The 20,241-nt window shown below is 37.6% G+C and overlaps 2 protein-coding genes across 2 annotated transcripts in view; both read left to right on the forward strand.

Moving 5' to 3' along the window:
• The window catches only part of ENTPD3 (ectonucleoside triphosphate diphosphohydrolase 3), a 29,145-nt gene extending 14,482 nt beyond the window's left edge, over window positions 1-14,663 (forward strand). The window contains exons 4-10 of the mRNA XM_015823262.2: window positions 2,049-2,199; window positions 3,443-3,602; window positions 6,142-6,372; window positions 7,219-7,491; window positions 7,701-7,811; window positions 8,918-9,055; window positions 14,413-14,663. Of these exons, the coding sequence (XP_015678748.1) occupies window positions 2,049-2,199; window positions 3,443-3,602; window positions 6,142-6,372; window positions 7,219-7,491; window positions 7,701-7,811; window positions 8,918-9,055; window positions 14,413-14,646 (1,298 nt within the window). The 3' untranslated portion in view covers window positions 14,647-14,663. The remainder of the gene's footprint in view (window positions 1-2,048; window positions 2,200-3,442; window positions 3,603-6,141; window positions 6,373-7,218; window positions 7,492-7,700; window positions 7,812-8,917; window positions 9,056-14,412) is intronic.
• Window positions 14,664-16,975: 2,312 nt separating this feature from the next.
• Window positions 16,976-20,241, forward strand: part of RPL14 (ribosomal protein L14) — an 8,734-nt gene continuing 5,468 nt past the window's right edge. The window contains exons 1-3 of the mRNA XM_015823273.1: window positions 16,976-17,067; window positions 17,646-17,747; window positions 18,952-19,046. Of these exons, the coding sequence (XP_015678759.1) occupies window positions 17,065-17,067; window positions 17,646-17,747; window positions 18,952-19,046 (200 nt within the window). The 5' untranslated portion in view covers window positions 16,976-17,064. The remainder of the gene's footprint in view (window positions 17,068-17,645; window positions 17,748-18,951; window positions 19,047-20,241) is intronic.

Consider the following 20,241-nt stretch of genomic DNA (forward strand, 5'->3'; position numbering starts at 1 on the left):
ATTGAGTTTCATAGGTAGAATATGTAGCCCTGACCTGATCAGGGCTCATCTGTTTTCATCACTAACCTTTCATGTTTTGGACAAAGTAATTTCCAGTCTAACCAAACTTTAAATGTTATTTGATCTGTTGCTTTTGAATTCTTCATGCAAGGGTGTTTTTTTTTTTGAGATGGCATGTACTCTCTAATCAGACAGATTTGTGTGTTAAGTGAGTTCCTCACTGGTAGATACAAACTCACAAACCTCTCTGCTCATGCAAACAATTAGGAATTGAAATAACCATGGCAGCATTAGATGTTCTTTCCAGACTAATAGTACTATAAAAACTATAGATACCGTATATAGGATCTGCAGCCTCCTAATGGAATCCTACCTGAAAATTATTAGTTTTTTTTTAAAGCACTGCTTTTATGACTAATGAAATAGTAGACAAGTCACAGTCTACAGCACTCTCAAGCAGATTCTCAGTCTGATAATCTCACAAGTCAGGATTCTCTTAAAGCACAGGGCCACATATTTAAATATTCCTCATTTTAGAATGGATCATCAGTCTGTCTAGGTCCTATTTTCCTCCACCATACGTATCTTTGGATATGCTCAAAGTAAAGAGTAAAGTGAGGCATATAAAGTATCAATCAATTTTAGCAGATTAAAGGTATTCTTATTATAATCTGTTCAAACATAGCGCTTGATCTCCTAGGATAAATTCCAAAAAAAGAGATTTTGCATATTTTAACCTGGACAGTTTCGAATAAAGGAAAGGGTATTGTGGAGAAATATTTTCAATGTGCCTTCTTTACAAATTTCAAAGATAGTTTAGGAGAGTTTTCTCTAAAAGTACAATTTTCTTACCAGAGCAAACATTAATAGTTATATAAGCAAATAAGCTTATATATGCAGTACCTAGTAATTTGGTTTTCTGGACCATCAGATGAACACTAAGGTATTCATATGGTTTTCAGCAGAAATTTTTGACTGATGTCCCAATGAGGCTTCATTATTGCAGTAATTTAAAAGTGGTGATTGGCTTATAATATTTGTAATCTATATAAGATGTAAACTCAGAGGGTTGTTTGGTGAGAAGTGCCAGGAATGGTGCTATCTGTATTTTGATTGGTCTGCCTCAAAATTTGCTGATCAGGTGATTGCTGGGTATTATATCTTACCCAGCTTTATATATCTGTTGATGGCTGATTTATTTATTTGAATGGCTCTTCTCCTGTTTGTGTGATCTATTATCTCCATATACTCCCAGCCAAATATGTAACCTGCTTTATAATGTTTTAAGAATGTTCAGAGCAATTATCTCACAGCACATAAGATCACTGCATAGGGACACACATAAACAAAATTAAAACATGTTGCCTTCACCAAGCCCCCCCATCAGAATTTAATTACCTCCAAAATATATTCATCTCCTCTAAACACTAGGTTTCATAGTGATCCAGAAACCAAGCAATCAAACAAACATTTACAAGAATTCTGTGCAAACCACAAGATTACATACTTGGCAGAGATAGAATTAATGTTATATACAAATTAACAGGACTGGAACCAGCACTACATAAGAAAACAGGATACTGTTATTTAAAACTATTTTAGATTTTTTAAAATTCAGCTTCATAATGCTTATCTATGAAGATTCTCAATCTTCTAAGTCATGATTGTCTTAAAGATGCTTTTTCCAAAAAGCAACTGGATTTTCTTGGTTTCTTTTTTTAAACATTTTGCTTCTCATCTAAGAAGCTTTTACAGTTCTAACTGAATTTACAATGCTTGTAAATACAATTTACAATGCTCCTCTTCTGTTTTTCTGTTTGTTTTCTCGATTCCTGATTTCTTTTATACTGTGTTTTTAAATAATACTAAAATACATTTTAAAAGATTAAAAGTTCTAATGCACCATTATTGGCAACTAAAAATAAATACAAGATACACAGATATTTAGGCTGCAAAAATCTGGATTACCACTAGTGGAAGTAGAGAAACAGATATATTGTGCTGATCTTGGCAGAACAAACTAAATATATTTTAATTATTTTTTCTAGGCCCTGGAATATCCAGCTATGGCAGCAACCCTCAAGAAATTGCTATGCCCATCAATGATTGCATGAATAAAGTAAAGGAGAAAATTCCTTTGCATTTGCATAAAAGCATACCTGTCTACTTGGGAGCCACAGCTGGCATGAGACTTCTGAGGTATAATAGGAAAATTAGAGCACATTCTGATATGGTTCTTTTTATGCTACACATAATTTTTTATTCATTTGTTTCAAAAGTACAAACTGCAGCAGAGCATAATAACAATTCACAAGAACATTTTCTCCTTATTTAACCCCCGTTATTCTATGAGATTAATAGATAAATTAGCTGACTCTATACACCGAAAGGAGATTGTGATCTTTCCTAGATAGATTGTTGGGAAATAAAATCTTTGCAGATATTAAACAGATTTTTAATGACTTTAAAAAAGTCAATCCTAGGTCTGAATGTTCCTGGGTATTTCACAATAGGATTAGCTTTTCTAAATAAATTTCAGCAAACAGAGACCTAGATATTCTCATTTGTACTGCTTTATTGTTATTTTGCATATGCCTGTTTTATTTCTTTAAAATCATGTACGTATAGATTTTTGTGGGTTATGCAATGCAAATAATAATTTTTTGAATGTCCATGATTGAAATAAAATGTTTTTGTCAGTTTTTTTAAAGAAAATAGTGAAGGATTGAAATTCTGGCTTGCTAAATGATTTATAAATAGGCACACATATTTATGGTCAATATCTATTATGATACCCAACTATAATAAATATATATATAATGAGGATCCACAGCATTTTCTCCTGTGGATGCATGACAACTATTCAATCTTGCTAATGCATAAGCATTTCCATACAGTATGTATTACACCTGTTATTTAGAAAGCAGGACATGCATTTTTGCAATAGATTTACAAAGCAATAGCATAGATGTCTACTCATACATAATTAATATTCCATTTAGTGAAACTTCTAAACTTCTTGATAATTACATATACCTGCGGGAAAGCCTCATTGATCTTTCTAAGGAAATATGGATAAACATGCAGCTTTAATGTAGCTGCATGTATCTTGGGGCTTGTTCACACATGTATATTCATAACTCACCCACTGTAATGATGTTTGAATGATCCAGCACAAATTAATTATTAAGATACAACATGGTTATCATTTCAAACACAATCTTTTCCAAAGAGTTTATGCATTTAATTGAAACATTAAAATAATCAGATGATATGTTTTGTATGCATGTCTGAATCAACATTTGATGGTTTCTTATTAAAGCCTGCTCTTCCAAATTAAAAAAAAAATCATCAACTTTCTGTAGTTAGTCGATTTAGTAAATTATGAAGGTAAGCATCTCCTTTCAGACACTCAGCATTTTGTCTTCTGTGAATTACTTAGGTTGCAAAATGAATCAGCAGCCAGTGAAGTCCTTCAGAGCATTCAGACCTATTTCACGTCACAGCCCTTTGAATTTAGGGGTGCTCAAATCATAACTGGGCAAGAGGAAGGGGTATATGGATGGATTACAGCCAACTATTTAAAAGGCAATTTCTTGGAGGTGTGTGGAATATTATGCATGTTTACTACATTCTATTATTTCTCACATATCTAAATGGATATATGCTGTGATTAACATAGCCTTCCCACACTTTATGTAAGGCAAAAATTAAGGCATTTGCCTAAGTATAATCATATAATGTATACAGGTAGTCCTTGACTTATAACCACAATTGAATCCAACATTTCTGTTGTTAAGAGAGGCAGTTGTTAAGTGAGTTTTGCCCAATTTTACAACCTTTTGTGTCACAGTTGTTAAGTGAATCACTGAAGTAGTTAGTAACACAGTTATTAAGTGAATCTGGCTTCCTCATTGATTCTTCTTGTCAGAAAGTTGCAAAAGGTGATCACATGACCGTGGGACAATGCAACTGTCATAAATATGAACCAGTTGCCAAGCATCTGAATTTTGATCACATGACCATAGAGATGCTGCAAAAGTCATGTTTGAGAAAAACTGTCACAATTTACTTTTTTGTGGTGCCATTGTAACTTCCAGCTGTCACTAAACAGTTGTAAATTTAAATGTGACAGTAATGTTAGGAAAAGCTTGCCAGCAAAAGTTCCCATTTTTAATTTGTTTTGTTTAGTATTGATTTTCTATATGCCAAATATAAACAGCTTATGCATTTAAAGTATTTGTTGTTATTTATGAATACATATTCATAAAAATTCTGGGCAAATAATAAGAAAGGAAACTCCTTTTCAAAATTTCATGGATCGTTTAATCTATAAATTAATTCAAGGAGAAACCAATACATTTTTTTTGAAGATTCTGGACATATTTGCAGAACCTGCTCCGCAGTCTGTGGTGTCACTATTGTGTCCCGTGTTTATCTGCTCTAAAGGCAAGGCTAGTTCATGAGTACTGCACAGAGTTGATTGATGGAGTATGCAGTATATTTATAGTCACTGTTTAATGCTAAAAGATCAAATTGAGAAGGGAAGATAAAGTGAAATAGTAAGGCAGCCACTGTTTTTATGGCTAGCACTTTTTTCCTTTCATTATCTGCTTAACTGATAAATTTTTTACAGTGGATTTTTTCTTCATACTGAGGATAATATGTATAAATTTCACAGTGAATTGTATACTTCGTTCAGTTGTATAGGCTGAGTGCAGTTATTGCTTGTATTATATTATACAGTATTCATCTCCCTCCCTCCATTGGGCATATTTATTTTTGAAAAATTAGTTTTGTTTCAGCTTTATTTCAAAATTCCATGTAAAAGTTATGAATCATCATTCAGAGCTACATTTTTATTCATGCTGTAAATAATAACTCTTTGATTCAAATAAATTTATAAATAAAAAAATTGAATTCCACCTTTCTAATAATATTGATGTATGAAAAAATTCAAAACTTGTAAAAAATGTGAAATTATCCAGGAGATTGTTAGTATATTTGTCAGGTCAGTTCTTTAAATGAATAAGAAACATATTAAAAGCGTTCTTTCAATCTTCATTGTTAGCACTTCAATACGTTTGAATAATTCTGGCATACTACTTAGTTATTGTCATTATAACTGAAGCTTTTTATAGCAAGAATAAATAATTCATATCGGAATTAAGAAATTCAAAGGTCTTTCTAATATATATATAATTATAACTAAGCCATTCCTAACTGAACTATCAAACACTAATAAAAATAATTTTAAAAACTCTGCAAGGCTGAGTGAATGCAACTCTTTGAAAATTAGTTATGATTCATCAATGTCCATAATTAGTGAAGGGACCACCGCTCTTGCCCATTCCACAAGATCTAGCAAAGAGGCATGTTATGGGTGCCTTTGACAAGGGCACTAGATTCTATACATCAGCTTATTTGAGCAGTGTGATTTTACAAACAAAAGGGAAATGTACTACTAATCCAGTTTTGATAGAATATGACTGCATAATAAAGTTGTGAAAAGACAAAACTTTTAGAGTAAATATTTTTATCTTATTTCAGCTTATCCAGTATGAACTTCATCCAACTTCAACTTCTAGGAATCTCAGCAATGAGAAATTGGAAAGGCATCAGAGTTGAGAAAAATCATTCATTGAAGCTGGTTATACAGACACTGGCCAACCAAAGAGTTGTATCTCTGTTTAGATGTTTTGGCAACCCTTTGGCCTTTCCACCAGTGATGGTGGATTCAAATATGTGAACAATTGGTTCTCTGTGTGGATGCCGCTTCCAGAAGTCAGTTCTGGGCCTAGGCAACAAAATATTAGCTACCGGTTCTGCCAAAGTGGTGCGAACTGGCGGAATCCCACCACTGCTTTACACTCAGCCTGGTCATTCCTTTCTTGATGGCATCTCTCAGTAGGCTAGAACATTTTTCTATAATTAGCTAGTTTTTTGTTTCTTTGAAACTAGGAAAAGTAGGTTCCTCAATTGTAGTTTTTAAAGTAAGTTCTATCTAAAAGAATCCTACAGAATGTTAGAGATTTTTCCATGTTGATTTGAGCATTATTTTCTAATATCTTCTATGTTAAGAAAGAGAAGAGCAGAATCCCATATCAGATGATATTTCAACTTGGTCTTTTTTATATCTAGAAAAACCTTTGGAGTGCCTGGGTCCATCCCCGTGGAGTTGAGACTATAGGTGCGCTGGATCTAGGAGGGGCTTCCACTCAGATATCATTCATTCCTGAGGAAAGCATACAAATTTTCAACAGTACACTACAGGTGCAGCTGTTTGGTTACCAATACAAGGTGTATACCTACAGTTTCCAATGTTATGGGAGAGATGAAGCGGAGAAAAAACTGCTAGCTTCAATTCTGCAGGTATGACTGGGATCAAGTTCATTAGGACTTAGATGTGATCGAATGTACACCTGGAAGAGCAGTGAGAAGAGTTTTGGCAACACAGCTTTCCTGTGGCCTGGATGAAGAGACTGCACAGTCATGAACTGGATAGTGTGAGGGAAAGATTCAGGGTAGCCACACTTTAAAATTTTCAAGAATATAGTTAGTAGCTTAGAAGGTTAGAGCTTTAGTTTGGCAAGATTTTGTTTATAAGGTGTAAGCAAATAAAAATTGGGCTTGATTGGATTTTGCTGTTGTTGTCTCTGGGCTTGGGCATACTATCAGCTCTGGATTCCCAAAATGCTATCCAATGTAAATGCTATCAAATGCTATCAAATATAACTTCTGATACCACTAGGCTTCCTTATTCCCAAGAATACTCTGGCCATAAAAAAATAAATAAATGAATCTATATAAATAAAAATGTAAATGTTTGTTTGTTCAAAATCTTAAATCTCTGAAAGTTCTTCACTGATTGCTTTGAAATTTTGACACAACGTTCCATTCGAATATGCGTGTGTTTTTATATACCTATATTATATAGATGTCACACCTGTGACAGATAAAAACATGCTTTTTTGAAAAACAGCGCCATCTGTTGGACGTAAAAGCAACACACGCTTTTAGCAGACTGAGCCACAGCAATGCGTGGCTGGGTACAGCTAGTAAATAAATAAAAGAGAGAGAGAGACAGAGAAAGAGAAAATTCTGAAGAAATTAAAATGGAGCTGAAGTAAGACTGCATCACATGCTTTGTTTATAAATGTAATGAATCCTTCTTGGCTTTGTCTTTTTTATTTTATATGTGTTTTGATAAACTATTAGGATTCAGACAATAAATCCGGGATAAAAAATCCATGCTATCCTCAGAATTATAGAACTGTTCTGACAATGAAACATTTATATGGAAGCCTTTGCACAGCATTTCTAAGACCAGAGAGCTACACCCCAAGCCAGCCTGTACATGTCATAGGAACTGGGGATCCAGTCCTTTGCAGGGAGGCAGTGTCAACGTTATTTGATTTCAAATCTTGTAGAGACAGAGAAGATTGCTCATTCAATGGAATCTACCAGCCAAAAGTTAAAGGGAATTTCGTGGTAAGTCCTGATTATTGGCTGTTTACTGCATTGTTACTTTATTTGGTTGACCATGAATATTATAGATACTGTTTCTAATTTTATTGTATTGTAGTTTTTATATTTAATATTTGCTAGTGGATGAAAAGGCTGAATATACCTTTTTGCTCTGATAAAATAAACCTTCAAGTAAAATGTTCTTTCAGTCACTAATCTGGCTTTATTTATAGGCCTTTTCTGGATTCTATTACACAGTCAATGCTCTGAATTTAACTGGACAATTTTCACTAGCTGAGTTTAATTCAAGCATGTGGACTTTCTGCTCACAAGATTGGAACCAGGTTTGTATCAATCTCTAGCTTTTGAAAAAAGTACTAGCAAAAGACATTGCATATTCCTATGCAGAGTCAGCTTTCTTAGTCCAAATGCTTAAAGAAAAAGCTACTCTAGGACATATATTGGTAATAAAGCTTTATGACACTAGGCACCAATCAAGTGTCATACTGCTGGGAGTGATCCAGGCTAAGTTGAACAAATGTTTAAGACTGCAATACTAACTCTACTGGTTTTGAAAAGAACCTCATTGAGTATAGTGAAATTTATTGGAGTAGACCGAAGGATTCCCACATTAAAATCAACGAAGGCATACATGTGCTTACTGTTCTTAAATTGTGCTTTTTGATTTACATTATTTGAAAAACTGAATATAATATAATACAGGTAGCCCTCAACCTATAGCCAGAATTGAGCAAATTTCTGTTGCTAAGCGAGACAGTTAAGTGAATTTTGTCCCATATTATGACCTTTCTTGTCACGTTGTCCCATATTATGACCTTTCTTGTCAGTTGTTAAGTGAATCGTTGAAGTTGTTTAGTTGATAACACAGTTGTAAAGTGAATCTGACTTTCCCATTGACTTTTGCTTGTCAAAAGGTCGCAAAAGGTAATGACATGATCTAGGAAAATCGAGACCATCATAAATATGAACTAGTTGCCAAGTATCCAAATTTTGATCACGTGATCACATGGAGATTCTGCAACAGTCCTATGTGAAAAACGGTCATAAGTCATTTTTAAAGTGCTGTTGTAACTTCAAATGATCGCTAAATGAATAGTTGTAAGCTGAGGACTCCCTATATTCCATTCTAATAAAATTACTAAAATAGTTTGGGTTATATCAGACCTTTTTTCTCTCTGGAAAAATATATATTGAAAATTAACTGAAACAGTTACTTCCCAACATATGATATTATTTGCCTATTGTATTAGTACTTCTTGAGATACTTGAATTTGCAATTAATTACAGCAAAGATTTCTCTATGATATTTCAGGAAGTCATTTTCTTAGGTACAGTATTTTAATCATTATAATCACAACAGAAAAGTAGGAAATAGAATTTTTTAAAAATAAACCTTACTTTGTTATTAATAGTCAGTTTTGTTTTTCAGTTGCCATTTATGCTCTCTAAATTTGAGGAAACATATGCAAGATCTTACTGCTTTTCAGCAAACTATATCTACCACTTACTTATACATGGGTATAAGTTCAATGCTGACAACTGGCCTCAGATTCATTTTCAAAAAGAAGTAAGTTAACTATGATTTAAGATTATTTAATTCAGAAAAACACAGGTCTTGAAGAATTAAAAGATCTGCTAGGAATTCTGAGTTAGAGCCATTTTATAGCAGTTCTCCATACATGTTCTTAAAGCTGCCTCAGTAAAGAAATTGGTTTATTATGGTCCAATTATAAAACGTGACGAAGTGACAGATTTGGGGGCTTTTAATTCATATTATTTGACAGAATGTAAATAACTAGTCTGGATTTATTATTTATATTTAATGTATTAAATATTTTCAAATGCTCCTGGCTATAGAAAGAAGCATTCATTTTAGATCCTCTATGTTTTTATCTTGCTTTATGCATTAAGGAAAAGGCAATACAGCAGTTCTAAGACCATTCTGATTTTACTTTTACATGACAACCATTACATAGCATTTAATCACACATTGGGCTGCTAAGCTATAATGTGACTTGCTTGGCTTTGGTTTAATTTGTTGAGTAAATCCAATAAACTTGGTAATTCAATAAACTCTGGTTAAATAAGGAATAGTTTAATACAATGGATGAACCAAACTAATAAGATTAGAATAGGGTTGCCAGGTGTCCACTATTTGAGTGGACAGTCCACTTTTTTCACATTATGTTCACTATTTATTTTCACAAAATAGTGGACTTTTTTTTATTCAAAAGCTTTATGATGAAATGGTACGTAATCTAAAGCTGTACAGTCTACTTTTTTTACTACTTAACCCCCCCCACCGCTTGTCCGCTATTTTTTGGAAGCAGACCTGGCAACCCTAGATTAGAAACCAGATTTGCAACATGGGGGTCTTTCTTGTCATAGATTCAGCTTTGGGAAAAGTTAAATATTTGCCATGAAACTGTCTGTATAAATGTTCCTGTTCAATATTGTAGGAGTTATTTCAGTGGTGGGATTCAGCCAGTTCACACCAGTTCGGTAGAACTGGTAACTAATTTTTTTGTTGCCCAGGTCCAGAATGGACTTCCGGAAATGGCATCCACACAGAGAACCGGTTGTTCACATATTTGAATCCCACCACTGAGTTATTTGTTTTTAAAATGCATGTGTTGTCCTTCAAACTGGGTCAAAATGTTTTAATTATCTTTGAAAGAATAAAATCAAATCCCACGAAATAAGAATACTGTAAATAAAAAGATCCTCTCAAATAATTTACCATTAGTATTAAGATATGCAATTTACAAGATTTTTACCCCTGCTCACTGCTATTTCTCTTAGGTGATAAAACTAATACCCAAAATTAGAATTGTACTTAGTTTTGATTAGTTTCCCTCATACGTTTAAAATACATAACGTATATGGAGCACACTATAGTTCTGAGTTCTGATATAAGCCCTTAATCTATAGAAAGGGAAAAGAATACATGAATTCAAGCTTATATAAAATAATTTTTGTATTCAAATATCTGTGATATTATTAAAACAAGCAGCAGAGAGTTATCTTGCTGCCAAAAAGACTCCCCTCATGTCATCCAACTGGCAAAAATAGGTCATGGCACCACTTGTGCAAGATGGGTGAAAATATTTTAATGGCCCACAACTGCTTCAGCAGATTTTCAGCTTTGTCTGGGCTTGGAAGCTAAGGGTTGAGCCTGATTTATACTTCAATGAGAAATTACAAAGAAATTTCAGAGCTGTACAGTATTTTTAGCAACTAAAAAAACCCAAAAGAAGATAAGTATATCATTTCAGATAACCTTTATTGTCATTTTTTTTACTGTGGGCACAATGGCACACATAAAAAATGAAATTTAGTTGCCGGTTCTCAAAGTGACATTTCAGTGTTATTTTAACATTAAAAAGAAAAATTACAAGCTCATGTCCATTTAGTTATCAGGAGTTGAATTCAATGAAGAAATGTCTTTATGTTTATATAGAGCACGGGTCGGCAACCTGCGGCTCCAGAGCCATCCCCTGCGGCTCCGGAGCCTCCTCCGCCATTTGCAGAGACAAGGAGAGAGAGAGAGGCACTTGCGCTTTCCCCCTCTCTCTCTTTCTCTCTTTCATGCGGACTTGTCCCCTTGGAGAAGGGCAGCCAGGAAGTCCCTTTTCTGGGCTGGCCCTGTCTGAGGCGCACGTGGCTGGGAAGCCGCACGGGGAAGCTCCGGGCCAGCCCTCCCGCAAGCTGCAGCCCCAAGGGGAAGCAGCCCCTGCGATGCCCAGCTGGCGCGACCATTGGCCAAGCAGCACCAGAGATGGAGGGTCAGTGGTGGGGAGGAGGGAGGGGGCTGAGTCTGTGGAGCGTTGCCACGAAGCAGCCGTGGGGCAGGTGACGCGCCCCTCCTGGCTTATCTGTACCAGGCGGCAGTCCCGGCTGGGGCATCACTTCCTGGGCCTTCCCCGGGCCGCTCCCTGGGTAGCCGAGCCGGCCACGCGTCTCCTTGGGCTGGGCCGGGGTAGGTGGCAGTCCCGGCTGGGGTGTTGGCTGGCGGGGGCATCGCTCCCTGGGCCGTCCCTGGGCAGCCAAGCCGGCCATGCGTCTCCCCGGGCTGGGCCAGGCGGCCATCCCGTTGGGGACGGCGGCCGGTGGGGGCATCGCTGCCTGGGCATCTCTGGGCCGCTCCCTGGCAGCCGAGCTGGCCACGTGTCTCCCCGGGCCAGGCCGTGGTGCCCTGGGTGCCTTGTGATGCCTCCTGCCCCCCCACACTTGGCCTTCTTGGGATCTCTGCCCATTTTCCCATGCCCGGAGCAGAAGAGGAAGCGCTGCTTTTCGGGCATCGGAAGGGGCTTCCCCCTCCCAGCCCCCCCGTCCACCAGGGCTCCTCTGGACCAGGCCATTCACTGTGTGAATCGCAGTGTGCCTCATTTCCCGCCGCCCAGCCTGGCCCGGCTCACCCTCCTGCAGGATTTGGCCCTGGAAAGCCCCGTCTGGCTCAGCGGGGAGCTCGGGGGCCGCCTGACCGCCACGGGGGTGTCCATGTCAGCCGCCTCCTGGCGGGCCCGCTAATTGTGGGCTCCCGTCCGGCTTCCTCCGTGAGTCAGGCACCCAGGACTCCGCAGAGCCGCCCCTAATTGCACCCTGCAAGGACCCGTCCGAGCCCCGGCCTGACCTTCGAAATGCCGCTTGTCTGAATTCTTTCTGAACTGTAAGCTGCCCAGAGTCACTGAAAGGGGCAACCAGAGATATTGAGGGGAGAGGAAAGAGAGAAAGAGAGAGAGGAAAGAAAGAGAGAGAGAGAGAGAGGAAAGAGAAAGAGAGAGGAAAGAGATAGAGGAAAGAGAAAGAGAGAGGAAAGAGAGAAAGAGAGAGAGGAAAGAGAGAAAGAAAGAGAGGAAAGAGAGAGAAAGAGAGAGGAAACAGAGAGAGGAAAGAAAGAGAGAGAGGAAAGAGAGAGAGGAAAGAGAAAGAGAGAGAGAGAGGAAAGAGAGAAAGAGAGAGGGGAAGAGAAAAGAGAGAGAGGAAAAAGAAAGAGAGGGAGAGGAAAGAGACCGAGAAAGGGGAAAGGAAAGAGAGAGAGGGGGAAAGAAAAGGGAGAAAGAGAGTGAGAGGAAAGTGAAAGAGAGAGAAAGAGAGGGAGAGGAAAGAGAGAGAGAAAAGAGAGAGAGGGAGAGGAAAGAGAGAAAAAGAGAGAGGAAAGAGAGAAAGAAAGAGAGGAAAGAGGGAGAGGAAAGAGAAAGAGAGAGAGGAAAGAAAGAGAGAGAAAGGAAAGAGAAAGAAAGAGGAAAGAGAGAGAGGAAAGAGAGAAATAGAGAGGAAAGAGAGAGAGAGGAAAGAGAAATAGAGGAAAGAAAGAGAGAGAGGAAAGAGAGAGATAGGGAGAGAGACCGTTTGACATCTAAAATGAAGATAACACTGCATATATCCTTTTTTACCTTTATTTTATATATATATATATATCAAAAATTTCTTTAAAAATGTGATCCCTAGGTAGTTCCATATTAGAATCAGCGAACAAACACGAGCACTAGGGAATATGATAAAATAATTTAATATTAAAATACTAATAAAAGCCAATTAAAACGCCTAGCTTTCGTCGGCCATCTGCCAACGTCCTCAGGGCTCAAAATGTCAGTCCATGGGAGAGTCGCTTTTATAGTTTGACTAGCGTGTGCGCACGGCTCCTTGACCTTGTTATTGGGCCGGCCATGACTAGGCACGTTCCTGACGCCGGTTCCTTGGTAACAGCTTCCTGCCTCCCGCTATACAGCTAGCATCAGAGAATTTTTCTTTTTTGGAGCTGGATGTCAATGGGGGATTTCCTTTCACACACTCAGATCCATCTTCTGTTTTCCTTTCCATACCACTTTCATACCCTTCCCTTTGGGTCCTTCCTAATGCCGCTCCACACTTCTTAGTCCATAATCGAGTACACGTCGCACCAACTCGTTTTCCAACGTCTCCTCCCCTCCTCCCCGTCCCCTTTTTGGTGGTATAGCCTCCTATTTTCTTATCTCCCCCCTTTTTTGTTCCGATGTAATTATCCTTGCAAATGCAAAGATCGGGGGTTGCGGTCTTTTCCCTTTCCCCTTCCCAGCCAACAATCTGCCTCTCAGTACTCCCCCTATTCCCTTTCCCCGTCTCTCTCCTAATGGTGCAGCTTTTCTTATCCTCCCCGTTGCTCAAGTCCGATGTGACTTGTCATTATAAACGCGGAGATCGGGGGTTGCAGTCGCAATCCTCTCCTTTCCCCCTCGGCTTGTGTCTTCCGTCTGCCTACCACCACGTAGGCTATTCAGCTTGCTCCGTTCCCCTCCCCAGTGCGTTTGTGCTGGAGTCCGAGGCTCGAGGTCAGGGGTTGCCATCGTAATCCTCCCCTTTCTCCCTCGGCTGATGTCTTCCATCTGCCTACCACCACGCAGGTTGTTCAGCTTGTTCCGTTCCCCTCCCCAATGCGTTCGAGCTGGAGTCCGGAGTCTATGCGGCGGGTAGATCATCGCCTCCTGCCGAGTTGGGAGATTAGTAGCTCCCTCCTCCTCCTGATGGTGTGGGGGGTCTTGGGTTTCAGCTGAAGCGGTCCGTTGCCTTTGATTGACCCATATATATAAAGTGTTATCTTCATTTTAGATATCAAAAAGGTTTTGCAGCTCCCAGTGTTTTGTTTTCGGTGGGGAACGGGTCCAAGTGGCTCTTTGAGTGTTTTGGGTTGCCTACCCCTGATATAGAGCATACATTTGGCTTGCCTGAGTTGTATTGAATGAAGAGGAATTGTATTGGGCCACATATAAAACATAATATATAGTTAATGTATATAAATCACATAACAATGTTAAAAGTTTTTGACCTTGTGGGGCTGCATTACTAATGGGTTGGACATGCCGGATATAGAGCATTTGCTTTTTGTAATAAAAACGGCCTTACATTTTAATGGCAGTAATATGGTGTTTCTTTTTTGTGTTTTAGGTTGATAACAGCAGCATTGCCTGGTCACTGGGCTATATGCTTAGCCTCACCAATATGATCCCAGCAGAAAGCAATAGAATTTGGTTACCTATGAATCCTTCTCTGTTTGCTGGACTGCTCCTCTTCTTCACAGCAGTGGCATTACTGTGTCTGATTTTCCTGGTGTATTCATATGTTCGATCTCGCATGCAAAAGAACACTTGTCAAGTTGAACATGTGTTTGCCATAGAATAAATCACGTTCAAAAAAGAGACCAGAACTTTCACTAATTATGTAAAAAGCACGGGGGAAAAAACCCCAGTAGCTATAAGAAAGTATCACTTTATGAGTATCTCAATCTATTTTAGTTCTCTAGAATTTTGATGCAGTTCAGGATTTAATTGTTTATATGCAGATATAAAAACAAAAAATCAAGCAGTCCTAATATGCAAGGGGCAAAGGACTGTCAGAAGAAGATAGTTTTGATTTACCCAAGAACTAAATAGCCTTTACCCCTTTTGATGGAGGGGGGGGGGAAATCACCTAAGGCAAATTAGCCAGGTTTGTTTGTATTTCTGATCAGGATGATTAAAGAATAATTTGCAAAATAACCTTTTAAAACATTAATGAAGTTGAAATTGGTAATTATAACAATTAGTAACAAGATTAGTAATATGAAATGAAAAAACTTAATTTCATATATGCAAAAGGAATATGACCAGAATCAAAGCAGAAGGTTATTGGGCAAATATGTTCTCAATACCTTACTGGAAAATAATTCCTACATGCTTAGGCTTATTGGACAGGAAAGATCCACAACCAGGAAAGGGCTTAAGGAACCATATAGAGCTAGAGTGTCTCTAAAATATCGTTGCCCACCAATTGATGTACCAACGATGGAATTCATGCATTATGTTTGCATGAAGTCAATAAACTCTGTAACACATATCTCCTCTCTACTGCAAGACATATGATTTTCAGTGCCCTCAACCCATCAGCTTGATGGCAAGTCTGAAATACTCAGGTATCCTTCCCATATCTATGTTGCTCATAAAACAGTGCTTTAGATTTCAATATACCTCATTGTTTTTTAAAGTAACTGCCCCCCCCCAATCCCTGATTTGTTGAGACTACAGCTCTCAAGACAGCACAGTCAATGTATCTAGAAGATGGAAAGTTGTAAAAAGAAAAAGAAAACTTAAAAATGGCCCTTTGGGGAGAAGTATTCAAGACTCAGATGAAGAAGAGACTCTTGATAAACAGCCAAAATGAAAGGGTGGGAGGAGAAAACTGTTTTAGAAACGGAGGCACTCTATTAGTTCTCTACATAATACATGAGATTGGGAAATAAGAAAAGATTAATGCTATTTGTCTTTTGTATATTTAGAAGAGAATTTCCTAACCATTCAGGCACAGCAGCAGAGGTATCAGACACATCACAAACCATTTATTTCCTGTCTTCCTGGAAAAACAGATAGAAATATCAGAAATATTTGCAAAAACCCTTCATTAATAGAACTGACATTTTGCATGGAGGATGATTTGAATCTGGAGTACATTCCCATGGAAGAGAAAATGGGGAAAATACCCTGGCATTCAGGCAAGCCTAAACCAGTTGAATGATTATTATTCATGATTATCTAGACTTAGAGCCTAGACCTGGCGTGGGAACTATTAATCAATAGGGCTCCCTAATTTGCACATATTTTCCAGACCTGGCACACTTCCTATGATTATTACATCTGTGTTTCAACCACTGTTGTAGAAGCAACCTGGTTTTTCCCGTTTTTAACAGTTTAGATGGCCCAACTTATTAGTTTGTGGCAATTATACTTGTTAGAATAAGGATTCCTTTACTTTTATAAGACATTCATATCTAATCAGGGCAGGTTACAAACGTAACCTGTCAAGAAAGATGTTGAAATCCCGAAAATCTGTTTAAAAAGCAGATTTAAATTTTTTACAGTTTGTATGTTAAAAGCCAACATAGATTGGGCTATCTTTTCTCCTTTTTATGCCTACAGGAACTCTCAAACAAGCCAATAGTAAACTCCATTCTTTGGCAAACCCAGTGGCTGTTCACACAACACAAGATTGATTAAAAGCTCTGTAACTGTACAAATAATATTGTAAACTCGACCAATTTTTATCATGATTATGTTCAGGATACTTTGCAAATGACCAAAATGCATTAAGAACGAGAAGAAGCATACAATTCGAATTCGGACCGTTAATTCAGTCGAGAAGACTTAAAAGTTGCCACGGATTGGCCAGGAATTATTTTACTATCCGCCCACAATCAACATATATACACCCACATGAACATGGTTTAAAAGATGGAGGAGAAGCAGGAGATACATTTTCTCAAATTTCTGCCACAGGATAACGCATGCGCAAGAAATAACCTTTTGAATTCACCCAATTGATTTCATTCATTCCTTGAAGAAAGAGCAAAAAGGCCGGTAATGCGCATGCGTAATAGTATTTGCTGTTGTCAGTCAACGCGGCCCTTCTGTCCAATTATCCAATCTCTGCTATGCAACCTGCACTTCGCCGGGAAGAGAGCGATTGAGTCCCGCCTCTTCCTCTGGTGCACATCCGCAGTTGGGGTATCACGAGGCATCCGGAAGCTGTTCTTTCTCTCTTTGTGAATCGACTCGTGTGGCAGCCATCATGGTAATCGCGGGCGCGTGGCCGAGGCCTTGTCCACGGCGCTTTTCTTAAGACTTGCTGAAGTGGAGGGTGGCTGTGAAGGGTTTCGCGACAGCCTTCATTTCTCCTCGTCTGATTTAAGCCGAGAAAGAGGATGGCGGAAAGGGCCACGGGGAGAAGGGCCTAAGAGTCTTGAGCTGGACGTAAACGGAAGAGTTGGTAGCGGGCGATTAACGAGGGCCGGGGGAGTGGTGGATTTTGTCAGCTTTTTTATCATTTTCTTCTGGTGGAAAGGATAATACTACTCGGCCATAATAAAGTCTTCAACAGAAGTTTCTCAGATTTCTGTCACTTTTGTAGAGCGGCCTGCCTGCAAATACATGAGGTGTCTACCCCATCACATCTAAAAGTGGTTTTGGACTGAGAAGAATATATTGTACTATAATTATATTTATTTCAACTATTCAATTATTTTAAAGTTCAGTATAAGGGAGTAAAGAAGTTGCTTTCTTTGAAGGACTGTTAGGAGAGCTCCATAATTCTATAAACTTGTCTAGTAATGAATCATTTGAATAATTAAAATAAACTTTTATCTGATTAAGGTGTTCAAGCGCTATGTTGAGATTGGCCGAGTTGCTTACATTTCATTTGGACCACATGCAGGAAAACTAGTTGCAGTGGTTGACATCATAGACCAAAACAGGGTAAGTTTCACTGTTTATGCTATATGTTTAATACAGTGATATATTTATCTGTGGTAGATAGTGATAAAGAATTTTACTTAGGACTGGTTATTCCATCCTTTAGTCCATCAATAGAATAAAATACAATATTTAGCCAAGAGTGATTAGATATACAAGGAATTTGTCTAGTGCAGAAACTCAGTGCACATGCAAAACAACAGTAATAATAATCCTAATGATATCAATAAGAGAAGATGGTAGGAAAGATGAGAAGGATAATACAGCTGTACCACATGGATAAATAGACATAAGAATACTGTGGCTTTTCTTACTATGTAGCTTCCTTTTCTATGTACCTGTGTTAGAAAATATGGTTATGTTAAACACTCTAGAGGCTATTAGCATGTATTCCATACTAGAGAGGATTTCTTTGTAGTTAGCATAGAATTGCAGGACTCTTAACTTCTCAACAGACTTGTAATTTTGTGGGCTTAAGGAGAGTGCTAATGATTCAGTTGCCTAGATGAGTATCTGAACAGCTTGCTTTCTGAATACATTATACTCAAAGATATAAACTTGTATAGGTGTTTGTATAACCAGCTTGATTTATCCTGAATTCTTTAAAGTACAGTGATTGTCTGCACTATGGATAAAAGCACATAAACCTTATGTTATAGTAAATTTGCTTTACTAGGTATGATTATTTTTGGCAAGTTTATTTATAAGCTCAGTACTTAAATTCTTCTTTAATTTGCTCAATATATAACATCCTTTTCATGTAGTTTCATTGTGTTCAATAAAAGTACCCTTAAGAACGGGTTCCCAACCGTGGGTGTGAGATGATATTCCATGGGGTGCAAAAACTTGGTTTTTCAAAATTATAATGTATATTCATAATTCATTGCTATTATTTCAAACTTTTGTAAGGGGTGCAAGAATATATTGGAAGCGTTCTAGAGGTGCAGGGTATAAAAAGGTTGGGAACCACTGCTTAAGAAAAATATGCATTGGTTTGTGATATGAAATTATGTTATTGTAATGTATTCACACTAGTATTCTTGAGACTCCTTTAAATCTTTCTCATGGTACGTAAAACATCTCCAGAGATAGAAAATCTGTGGTATCTTATAAATAATGTTACTTGTAAGTGTAAAATGAACTGAAAATAGGGGGGGAAACCACTGATGACCTTTAACTTCTCCATCACAACTCCATTTACTTCTAGGCCCTAGTTGATGGCCCTTGCAGTGGTGTCAGAAGGCAGGCTATGCCCTTCAAGTGCATGCAGTTAACTGATTTTGTTCTGAAGTTTCCTCACAGGTTGGTTATATGGTACTTCAATATTATTGCCTCTAAATTTGAATCAAAAAAGAAACATTTGTCTTATTGCTGGTATTGCAAGAATATTAAGAGTTTATCCTATTTTAGCATTGCTGAAAACTATGAGAATATGGAAAAACAGCTCTTTCTTGTATATTTATTCCCAAGAAAAATCCTTGATGTCAGCATGGGCTATCCTATTATTTTAATGTTCTGCTTAATTTAAAGTAAATTATCATAAAATGGTTGCACAAGATAAAAAAGTATTCCTTTTTTCAGAATTATGCAGCTATTTTACAAGTAGTCCTCAACTTAACAATCTATTTAGTGACCATTCGAAGTTACAATGGCACTAAAAAGTGATATATGATTTTCACATTTACGGCCATTGCAGCATTGCCCTGGACACGTCAAAATTCAGACACTTGGCAGCTAATTCATAGTTGACGGTTGCAGTATCTCAGATTCAGGTGATCTCCTTTTGTAATCTTCAGACAAGCAAAGTCAATGGGGAAGTCACTTAACAACCATGTTACTAATTTAACAAAGACAATCATTCACTTAATAACTATGGCAAAAATGTTGTGAAATGGGGCAATGCTCAACAAATGTCTCACTTAGCAACAGAAATTTTGGGCAACAGAAATTGTGTTCATAAATTGAGGGCTACCTCTACGTTCCAAATTGATTGCTAATATTACTTCTGGGTGATTTAAACTAGGTTTAAATCCTTATTTAAAATTGGCTTATTTAGAATTAATATTCATACTGTTATACTAAATGTATGGGCCACTAGTAGGTCTTTTATATATTTATTTCTTCTATACTTTATAATATCTATATGAAGAATTGGCAAAAGTTAACCAGTTTGGGATGAGTTATTAATCTGGGATATTAGTAAACTAAAACTTAGGTGGAGATACTTTGGACGTTTGGTGAAGACTACAGTGATTTGAATGGAAGAAAGGAGCTCTTAGCTAGAGCAGTTATTTGAGATTTGAGATTTTATTAAATTTATACCCCGCCCTTCTCCCGGAGGACTCAGGGCGGCTTACAGCCAGTTTAAAACAGTAATACAATACAAAATTTAAAAAGATTAAAAATAACTATTTAAATTTGGCCGCTTCTACTAAAAATTTAATTTAAAACCCCTTTAAAATACCCCTAGGCCAGTCCTGCCTGCTGAAATAACCAG

The sequence above is a fragment of the Protobothrops mucrosquamatus genome, unplaced genomic scaffold (assembly GCF_001527695.2).
Source record: "Protobothrops mucrosquamatus isolate PMUCROS unplaced genomic scaffold, P.Mucros_1.0 scaffold_177, whole genome shotgun sequence".
Classification (NCBI taxonomy): Eukaryota; Metazoa; Chordata; class Lepidosauria; order Squamata; family Viperidae; genus Protobothrops; species Protobothrops mucrosquamatus.